General features: G+C 36.7%; 1 protein-coding gene across 2 annotated transcripts in view; it reads right to left on the bottom strand.

Moving 5' to 3' along the window:
- Positions 1-223: 223 nt before the first annotated feature.
- Positions 224-11,333, bottom strand: part of SPATA7 (spermatogenesis associated 7) — a 32,581-nt gene continuing 21,471 nt past the window's right edge. For both annotated transcript variants that reach the window (XM_041472122.1, XM_041472123.1), the window contains exons 6-12: positions 6,485-6,951; positions 5,580-5,646; positions 5,067-5,137; positions 4,194-4,247; positions 2,822-2,899; positions 1,398-1,455; positions 224-1,049 (exon numbers count right to left, since the gene is read on the bottom strand). In XM_041472122.1, coding sequence (XP_041328056.1) covers positions 561-1,049; positions 1,398-1,455; positions 2,822-2,899; positions 4,194-4,247; positions 5,067-5,137; positions 5,580-5,646; positions 6,485-6,951 — 1,284 coding nt within the window. In that variant the 3' untranslated portion in view covers positions 224-560. The remainder of the gene's footprint in view (positions 1,050-1,397; positions 1,456-2,821; positions 2,900-4,193; positions 4,248-5,066; positions 5,138-5,579; positions 5,647-6,484; positions 6,952-11,333) is intronic.

Here is an 11,333-nt window from a genome sequence, read left to right as displayed (position 1 = left end):
TGTGAAATAGTTTAATTTTTCATTTGTGAGCTTCTGCTAGGGGTAACATAGTACACTATAGAAGTTTAATTTTTCATTTGTGAGCTTCTGCTAGGGGTAACTTAGTACACTATGGAACTGTTTGTCCATTCTGGAAGAGGACATCATTTGATGTTAAGTTTTAGTTAAGTTGTTGAATTCTTGCAGACTACAACATCTCAGATCTTTATAGCAGGACCACAACTGCGCTATCAATTAATTTATTTAAATCAATAAATATTTCATAACTTATTATTATAGCTCTAAAAATATAAATCTAGTTTTAATATTCTCAAGTTTGTTTTGAGTTATACAGTTATGGGCAAAATACACAAAATCTTCTGATAACTGACCCTTTATCCTTTAAGATCTAATTTACATAGAGATTAATATCCAATTAATAGTATCCTGCTACAGAGATCTTAGCAGTATTTAAACAGAAATAACTGAAAATAAACCTAACAATTCACTACTGGTTGACAAATGGCAGCTCACCACAGAAGGAACTCTATCCCTGTTTAACAGGTAAGTTTTGGTTACAGTTATGAATAGTTACGTGAAATGTGAAGGGCCTCTTGAAAGTTTTCCTCAAGTTCATCAAGTTGCTTATTGACTTCCAAATCACTGTCACAAGCAAAAAAAGCTGCCTCACAGGTGGGTGAAGTGTCTGGGTGTTCTTCAAATTCCACACCACAGAAATCAGACTCTGTCCCAGCACCCATAATTTCTGTGGTATCTTCTGAGAAGTCCTTCTTGCCCCTTGTCTCCCTTGACCTTTTGCTCCGGGGCAATGATTCACATTTGTTTGGTTTCTTTAAAGACAAGTCCATGGTCTCAAGGAATTCTTCATTTTTTGCAGCTTTCTTCAGCCTGTGACCTTTACTGGTAAACTTGAGCTCCTCTGTTGTATCACACTCCTGCAGATCCTGTGGGCCTGAGGCTTCCTGACCCGCATGGATGAACTCTGTGTTGCTGTCCTGGCCGCAGCCAAGGTCTGATTTCAGCACATCCAACATCTGGCGCATTTTGCCCTAAGGGGTAAAGGAGGAAAAGGGTGACACTTCTCCAGCCCCCATGGCATCTGAGCTCTGCTCAGACAGGGCTTAACTCTGACAGAAGGAAAGGGAAGCTGCTTGCAATCAAGCGACTAAATGAAACACTGAGTGTCACCAAACTGAATGGACTGTTGTCCATTCTTTGTCACTGTACCTGTGACTCCCAATACATGAGTGAGCAGATCTCATTTATGGAGAGAGAGAGGCTCCCCACTGAGTATTCTGAGAATTCTGATGGCCTTTACCCTCCAATATACCCATGCATTTGCCCTGCTCTTTGGAAATGTGACCATATGCAGAGACTACTGTAAGGGCAGCACATACCTCATCAAGGCGGTTCTTATTTTCTTCTATATAGCACTCAAATAGTTGATCCAGAACCCTATAAATAAAAAATCAGATTATTTCACAGGAGGAAAAACAACTTTTACCAGATGTAAATAACTTAATGACTGTATGTTTTTATTTCCATTTCTTAGCTGAATGGCACATCTAAGACTGTTTCAATTCCACTCTGTCACAAAGAGGGCTACCTGTAGTCAGCAACCCACTGGTCATGCTCACCAGGCAGACTTGGCTTTGGGCAATTGTGGGGTGACTTGTAGTACGACTATGTGTGTGTTTGACCTGGTGTGCCTATGTGCTGCAATCCAGTGGTGATTCTGCTGGCATGCTGAAGCATCCAAAATCTCTTGGATGCACCATAGTGGCTGGCTGCTATACACAAGAACAAGTAAAGAGAAGGAATAAAATCCAGCTTCAGCAAAAAAATCCAGAGCAAAGTCCTCAGTCCAAAGAGCTCTCTTCCATTTCTTAGGCTGAATGAGAAAAAATTCTGTAAAGAAATTGTTCTGTGACAACTAAAGTACAGTCACTGGAACAGAATGCTAGAAAGTCAAGTGAATTTAACCTAGCTTACATGAGAAATTATTAAAAAACACAAACTGTAAGAAGGGTTCTAGTGGAAGAAAAAATTACTGTAAAAGAGTCAGAGGTAGACTGCTCTCAAAATTTCTTGAAGATTTATTTTTTTTACTTGGTGTATTTAGTATTCTTACTGACAGCCTTGACATAAGAAGAAAAAAATAAGAGCACATAGAATAGCAAAAACAGCTGGAACATTATCAACCCAAAGCAAGATCAGAATTTTATGAAATTAGACTGCCTTGAATGCAGAATTTCAAAAATGGTTTAGCATTCTGTATATATATTCTGTATATGTATAGAAATACTGCAAATTTTTTTGCATAAATTGAGAGTCCTTTATTAGAAAGAACCAGTATCATATTGAAAAAGATTCTAATTTAGCAGAAGGTGAACTTTTATCTGCAAGAAAATGTAACCCTTGCAACCCATGGTGAGGACCGAATTCATACTGAAACAGGAAAGACAGAAGGGGGACAAAGGACCTGTTGTGTAAAAGATTAGTAACTCAGTTTATTTAGCAAAACAGATGTTGCAGACTAAAATGAGTTCTTAGTATTTTTCCACCTAGGGTTCCAGGTCAGTTTTTAACAGAAGCTTTTATCTCATGGTACATAGCAGCAGATCAAAGTCGATGACCCAAAGGTATTTCCTCGTTCCCATTTGTTACATAAAGCAAAAAAGAAGAGGAAACAAATCAAAAGCAAATGCTAACTGTGTATATATATGTGTAAAGAAATTATTACTAATCACTACTTCCCTTACTTATGGAGTCCATGGGTTTCTGACATAGCATTACAAAATTGAAAACAACTGTAACCCACCTGTTAGAAAATAAGCCAAGTCTAAGAATTTCATTTGTTACATCTTCAATGAAAGTTAAATACAAAAGCTCCTCTTCTCTGCAGGGAGAATAGAAACCCCAATGTTAAATGCTTTACCACAGAAACACATATGACATATTTTAGTAGGTTTAATCAACTTCACTGGAAAGGCCATTAAGAAGATTTTGTAGATCTTGTATCAGCAGTTATGTTTCATAAAAGGTAAGGCTATCACAACAAGCTAAGCCTTTTGTTCAATCTGGATAATGAAAAACTGCAAAATAGGAGACTGTTAGAAAGGTGGTCATGGTGCTTTTTCTTTATGCTGACTTTCTGCTGTGGTATAAATTAGCACAGAGATCCCAAGTGAGGGAATCAGTGAATCTTGGCAAGCGTTCAGAACCTGCACTGCACTCGAGAAAGGGGAGCTAACTGGGAAAAAAGTGAACAATTGCAGTTTGATGCTCTGGGTATAGGCTTCTAAAGGAGCTTCTAGAGAATCTGACTGCAGCTGAAAATTGCTGGTCCTAAACGGAAGCTGAAAAGGATTTAACTCCTTATTTGGCAGCATCCACTCATTTCAACATATCTCCTTGATGGATCAAATCTTGTTAGTGTGAGACATGCTTTCACCTCTTATCTCTATTTTAGTACTTCCAAAAGAGTTGTTGATGCCAATTACTCTAAATTGGACACTCTCAAAATGTCTGGAGTTCTGCTTGAAAGACAACAGGAAAGAAAACCCCAAAAGAAAATATTTCAGTGCTGTTTCTCTTTCATAGCATCTTTCTAAGTCTCCCAAAGCATCCAATCAAACTCTATTGAGTCATTCCCCAGTCTTAATAAACAGAAAGTAAAAATGGAATACATCTTGCACAATTTTCATTACATAAAATTTGTTATTGTGCCTAAATATTATAATTTTGGTTCCTCTATAGTCAAGAAAGTTACCTACAGCTGGTATTTGAGACCTCTATTATAAGCCTTAAGTTAGGCATACACAAGCCTGTCCTAAATCACAAAGAATTAAATAACTTTTCCAAGGCCACTTGATGAAGCTTTAGTAGTGTTTCTGAATATAACACAAAACTCTTCTAATTTTCATCATATTTCAGTGCAGAAATGTGGTAAGAATACCCTTCAATTTGGTGCTTCATTTGCCAATATTTACTTCAGAGATTACAGACCTAAAAAGAAATGGAAAAAAACTATAGGCACTGTACAATCTTCTGAAGTTAAAATTAATTTTCTTTGTTTTTTGATTCGCATAAAATTTTTAAAGTATTTTATTTTTCAAGTTCATCAGTTTAGAGGAATACCTTCTAATTTGATGTTGTAAATGAGAAGAAAAATGGTTCAAAAGCATACTTACTCAGCATCAACAGTTCTCTTTGAAGAGGACTTCTGAGGACACCATGATGACTCTCTAATCAGAAAGCAAGAAAAAGAACAACATTCTAAACCCTTTTCATACTACCTTGCATGTAATTTTCTTCTGGAGCCATGGAGTGCCATTATATGATTTCCTTTCACAAAAAACCCCACCATAAGCCCTCTAAACCCTGCTCCAGTAGCAAAATCCTCTGCTGGCACTGAAACCTGAAAGACTGAGGCTCAACAGTATTACACCACCTCACTTGATGCAGTGCTCAGAACACCTTGGTGCTACTTCAGATGCTATTCAGTCTCTGTTAGCCATAAGAATGCTTTTTAAACTTAGAGTGCATTTTTTTTCGTCAGATAAAAATGCCTTTGTATGAAAAGGCCAGAGAGCAAATCAGCGAGTCATGCGTGACACTTAGGTCAGCAATGAGGAGAATCAGCTCGGAGCCCTTGGGCTCTGGCCTGATTTCCAACACTGCTCTTGTATTGCAGCTATCCCAGCATTAAGTTTTCAGAAAAAGATGTGGGAAATGCTCCCGCAAAGCAGTATTTAGTTATAATACCATATAGTCTGTGAGCTCAGATGTACAGAACTAACATCTGTATTAATGCCTCATCAGTCAATTCTGACAAAAATACTCTTATATTTCAGAGCGCTCTTTCGTAATTGGCTTCCCGGTGGAACTCATCACAAGAAAATAATGAATTTTGAAGTTGGGAAAGGCCATTGATATAAAAAAACCCAACAAAAGTTCTGTGAGAAGAAGACATAAAGAGAAATGCTAGTGAAGACTTATGGCCTAAGGACCAGCTGTATAGAAAGGAACATTTCCAATATTTCCTCCTGCAGTAAATCAGGCACCTTAGGCTGGAGTGTTGAAACCCATCTACTCCTCTCTCAGGCTCATCCAAAGCATATCTTTTATCTTCAGCCTACAACACAGAAACAAAAATCTTTATTATCAGTGCAAATACACAGCAAATTTCACCATTAAAATGAATCTAATAACTCTCTGTGATTAAGCAGCCCTAGAAATTTCGTATCTTTTCTGAGAAACTCTGGGTAAACAGACAAACGGGACACCTTCTGCTGGAAAGTCATGTACCAATTATCTGTGGCCTTAGCAGATATTTGATAGTGCACTTATAAAATTTAAAAAAATAAAATTAAAGAGATCTCTTCGTGTGCCTCAGCGTTTTTTCTTATACTATCCACCCAGTATTCTGAAATTCTCCCTCCTCTATGTAACTAAGTCATGGCAATAGAAAGAACACTTAAATCAGCTGCTCACTGCTGTTGGCAGTGATGAAGTGTATTACCCTACAGTGATAGTGGTTGGAAGAGTACCCAAATGACTAGCAAATGCATTATTACCTTTGATTGGATCTTCTGCTTTTCACCTGTGACATTTCTCACATGCACTTTGTCTGCAGATGGAAAGCTATAAAATTTAGAGAGGTATTAGATTCCCAAGTAGACTACTTTCAAAAAATGCAGGATGAGAATAACAGTGCCACTGTGGAAAGGTCTCATCAGCCTCAACAGAATGCAGTACCAAACAGTTCAGAAAATTTCTGCCAGACAGGTGATTCAAACTATTTAGATGCATATTACCAGGGGGTAACTGAATTATTCGATATAATTGTTCAGGATTAAGAATGGAGATGATCCTAAAATTAAAAGTGCATGGGGAAAATAAACCACCCACAGCCAGAAAATCAACAGTTGCAATACAGAGCCAAAGCTATCATAATTCCAGCCTTAGGAAATCCCTTACTTATTCTATGACAAAACTGGAGTTGGAGATGCAGGCATGGAGGACACAAAAGGGAAAAGATTTCTCTTTACAAGGTAGTATCAGTAGAAACAAAACTAAATCGGAACTGTCCAACTTGCTAAGAAGTTCAATGCAAGAGAAGGATATTAATTTTGTTTACAATATTTTATATGGGGTATATCCAAAGGTATTTGAATTCAAGTGATAGAAAAACCAATGAAGAGCTGCATTCAAGAGTTAAAAAAGTTGTTTGCATGATGTATTAATTAACAGACCGGAAAGTAAGAGACTACAGGGGCAATAGGAAAATCACATTATTTTCCAGCTTTTGCTAAGGTGTATTTAGCATAATTATTCTAGTTGTAAATTCTAGTAAGGCATCAGTATAATTATTCAGGTTTTATACAAATGTAATCAGAGCAAAACATCTTGCTTTTATGAAGATACTGTTATGATAACATCTATATTCCAGACCTTCAAAATAAAGCTTCAATCTCTGTACCTGGTCATATCAGTCTGTGTTTGAGCTTCCACACACTGCTTGCGGCGATTTTTCTTCTTCCTTCGAGCAGGAGTGTAAAACCTGTACTCTGACAGGAAAGGTTTAGCATTTGATATTAAGGTGCGCGGAGTGAAAGGTTTGCGGCTCTTAGTGAAGCATTCAGAGTGCCTCTCCAGAAGATCCCCGCCGCTGGCTCCGAGGTGGTTTCCTTGGCACGTCTGGGAACAGTCAACGCTCACGAAGCTCTCGATGGAGTGACTGCGTGGGAGCACAGAGTGTTTGCCTGCTGCCCTTGACACACAGACACTTGAGTAGGATGCCCCGGCTGCATGCCGAGAACATTTCCTGGTGCATTTCACCGGACTGGAGTGAACCAAGCAATCCTTGCCATAAGGAGATGGTTCACTTGATAGGTACTGTGCCTGCCCAGTAGAGGGTGAGACACTGTCTTCTGCTTCCAAGAGACTCTAGGAAAAAATAAAACAGTATTTGATTGCTTTGCAAGTTACCTGCTTTGCTTATGATGGTACTCCCAGCAATTACTAGGAGCTACCCAGTTGGTAACTGGGAGTTACCAACTTGGAGGTATTTTCTAAGTAAAAACTTTCAATTTTTGTAAAAACAAACTGGTTTCACAGCAGTCTCAGTGCTAACAGATTTTAAAACCTAGTCACTGGAAACAAGAGAGTAATAAGGAAATGGTTTACTTCAGTAGCAAAACATTGGTGCTCTGTTACAGAATATTGATGGCTACATCAAAGCAAGAGTTTAATCAATAAATTTTTAGAAGTCAAGAAATCATTCCACTGAGGCAGATTATTTTATTTGGATATGCTCTGTTCATACCACCTGGGCAAGCTAAGGCAGACATATCCATAATTATACCAAGCTTAAAAATTCAAGATTATTCCAGAATTGTATTATGACACTGTGGCAAAGACAAATAAGACAGAAACACAACTAAATTCAAATGATATTTTAAGGCGGAGTTTTTGGTTGGTTTGGGAGTTTTTTGTTTGTTTTGTTAAATTAGAAAGAACAATTAAATAGAAATTTTATTTCAGTCATAGAGTTTTGAAAAATTTGCACTATCAAACCAAAAATACCTGGACAGGGTATGCACACTCGTAATTTTGCTCTACAATGTGTCTGAAGCACCTTATGAAAACAGCTGTTGTATGTTCTTTTCCTACCTAGGATACAGTCACCCACTGAATATTCTGTCAATCAGTGAAAATTATGTATGACATTTTACAATCTCCATGGGCAGGCATACTGCAAAACTGGAAGATTAAACCAGAAGACTATCAGCAAATAAAATTTTGAATAAACCAATTTATTGCATCCACACATGTAACTATGAAATTCAACAACTGTGCGACGCAGAAGAGATGGCTCCCACTGTGTGTACTCTAACTATCCAGCACCACAACTCCCAGAGACAGGGCTTACAGTGCAACAGTGAGGGAAACAAGCTGAGGATAGTGTTATTCTGGAAAATCTCACTGCTGTACCTTGCAATCAGCAAGACAAAACAACAGCTGTTTCCATACCCAATTCAAAACCAACAGCTAACTTTCTAAAATTACTATCATACTTTCCTAACACTAGGGCAGTTGATACAGGTCCACACCATCAGCAACAAAGTGTTTTAAGATTTTTAAGAGAATGTATACAAATAAAGGTGTTTCCCAAGAAGAAAATTAAATTTCTAAGGCCATTTGAGGTTTTTAACAAACTTGAAGTTTAGTTCAGATAGGCAAACATAGAAATTAACTTGTCCATGTACCTCCACCACCTGAAAAGGAACAGGAAGACAAGGAGACACCAGCACAGAGCATAAACTCTGCACTGACAAAAGGAAGACAAAGAAGATGGTTTCCCTATGTGTTTCATTCATCTGTATCATACTTCTATCAAACAAGTAAAAATTATTAAGCAGAAGCATTACATTACTGAAGTTACTGAAGGAACATGTACCCTATGGGAAGCCTGAGAAAGAGTGGATGCAGTATGGTATGACTTATACCGTGACATTCATTTATTAATGACATACAACCATAATGCCAGTTGAGAAGATTCACAGATTCACAAAGTAGCCTATCCTGATCTCATAATTAAGCTATGTGGAAACTACTTTGAGAGAGTAAGACTGAAACACAGATCCAGTGCATTTCCAATGGGGCTTCATTGCCCCATTACAACAGAAACCTTGAGAAAATCCTCAAGAACACTTAACTGTTTGAAAATAATCAGCTGATTAAGATGTGGATTGAAGGCTGGATGTGTGATTTTTCCCCACCAGGAAGTGACAATGGACTGAATGCCAACAAAAGTCACAAAACCACTGTAAAATAAAGTGTCTGTGGGGATTCTGCAAGATAACCAATACTTGTCCTGAAGTCTCCTACTGAGGTGGGCATGGAGAGAAAAAAAACCCCAATGACCAAAACTGGAAATCTTTATACATTTATTGAAAATTCATGACATTCTAACCTACAAATAGATAGTGTAAGATAGTAATATATTACTAGCAAACCAGTAAGATATAGTGTAGTATACCAACCTATATAACTGGTAGTACAGCTTGTAAATATACACAGATTTTCTATTCTAACATTCAACCCTAAAAAAGATGTTTTTAAAAATTCTTAGCAATAGACTCTTACTGTATAAATGCTCCAGTTTGTCATAACACTGCTACTGTTATTGCTTAGAATCTACACTATTTCATTATTTTTCCTTTCAAACACAATATTTTCAATTAAAGCTCAATTATGATGAATATACATTTTGTAGCATGCAGTAAATGCTATTTACAGGAATATTAAAAAATGCAGGTATTTAATTGTGAAAATTAAGTCACAGATCACACTGCCATCATACCACATATGTCCTTCATAACAATTTTCTCTCACATCAGTAAGATCTATCTAAACTATTCCAGTACCCCAAAATATCCAGAGTTGCTGGTACCTAATGCAAAGAAATTTTCTTTTACTTAGCTGAGGCAAAATAAGCTCTTCTTGATGGTGTCTCATGTGAGTCAACTGTTATTTTACTACTACAGCATAATTAAATGCTGAACTGATAACATGCAGTTACAATGCCAAACAAATGCCTGTGTTAGCAAGCAGAATAATGAGGCTTACCAGTGTGATTGTTTGCATATAAAGTAGTTGCAGTGGTAGCTCAGCACTATAGAAAACAGACAAGACTGGAAAGTTTCAGCATCCACCTATATAGATAAAAGCTAATTCCATACCCTTCACAGCTTAATTCTTGTGAATGCTTTACTCTGAGTGACTAAAGCAGTTCATTGAGCTGCAATATAAATTGTATTGTAGAAGCATTTGTGAGCATATGAGGACTGGTTCCCTGCATTAAGCAAAATAATTACTAAGGAAAGATATGAAGTTATATTAGCTGATTTTTTATCTACACCTCACGAAAATGACGTGCTCTGTTCCTCAGAAGCAGTTGAATTGATACAAAACAAGACAAAGGCACAAGGTTGACATGGCAATATCCTAAATTTAAGCACTCCTTATATATGAGGAAGCTTAGGGCATTTATCTTCTCCTCCTTCTCAAATATTTCCTAAGTAGAACAGACCAAGCACCTCGCTAGTGAATAGAGAAAAACTGCAACCCAAAGCTGCATCTGTGTCAGCTGTGAGATGTACTCATTCAAATACTGAGAAAATAATGTCTTTCAAAGCTCTTATCCTGAGGCAAAACTTTACTACTCAGACAGGGAGAAGTGCACTCCAAGTAGACAAAGAAACAATATCATTAACCAGGAATTATGTCACTTCAAAAGATTTTAGAAGATTTTAAGGAGTGTCAGAGAATGCTGTTTGTCTGCAATTTGTCTCTTTTGAACTTCCAGAAAATTGTCCTGTGTTGCAAATAAATTGTAAGCAAGTATGCTCACTTTCTGCTGTTTCCTATAAAAAACATCAGATGTTTAAGTAGGAAACAAAAAAAAAAGACAAAAACGGGCCAACAAATAGCACACTTATTAAAATATATTTAGTTATAGTCTTCAAATAAAATAAAAAAAATCCATTAGAGTATCTGAACTTTAGCTATTAGAACTATCAAGAACAATAATTAATGTAATTTGGAGTAAAAAAATCTTGACTTTTATCTTGCTTATCAATATATGTTTCTATTCTGTTAATTCAACCAAGTATAATCTGTTTTGAAAGATACAAATCTATTCAATGATACATTTCAGCAGCTCCTTAAAAAAGTTTTATAAAGCATGTATTTATGCTTCAATTTTATTAGTCACAAAACTGAGGTAAACTGAACAGTACTTTGCAGCAAACATGTAGAGGGAGGACCTCTGAATTTTCATGGACTCTGTGGAAAAAAAAATTCAGTAAAAAGAGATCAAAGCATACTGCTGTCATCTGATGGGCAAAAGTAGTAACACAGAGAAAGAATCCAGATTTCTCTATAAGTTACTTTTAATTTCTACAAGAAGTTTAGTTTTCCAGCTCAAAAGCCACTAAAGTATCAGCTGCCTTATAAAAACCAAACTTTGAAAAGAAAGGTTGCTAAATACTTTTTCACATAAAAGGTCCAAGGCAGCTCTCACTGGGGTCACTGAAATTACAGTAAGATTAGTTTAATCTTGAAATTAAGTTGTTCTTGTATGAAAATTTCTTCCAATAGAATAGTTCATCTACCATTATAAAATGAGATCAAAGAGATGCTTTATGAACTGCACTGTCAGGATACAGAAGCTAAAAATTTGCAATAAATGAGTGTATGATTCTTTAAACTTGAGAAAGCCATTTAAATATTGCTCTAAGACAGCTGAGCACTTGCTCTCTGTT

This window comes from Pyrgilauda ruficollis, unplaced genomic scaffold (assembly GCF_017590135.1).
Source record: "Pyrgilauda ruficollis isolate IOZ18807 unplaced genomic scaffold, ASM1759013v1 scaffold28, whole genome shotgun sequence".
In the NCBI taxonomy this organism is placed as follows: Eukaryota; Metazoa; Chordata; class Aves; order Passeriformes; family Passeridae; genus Pyrgilauda; species Pyrgilauda ruficollis.
This window is presented reverse-complemented; position numbering and strand designations above follow the sequence as displayed.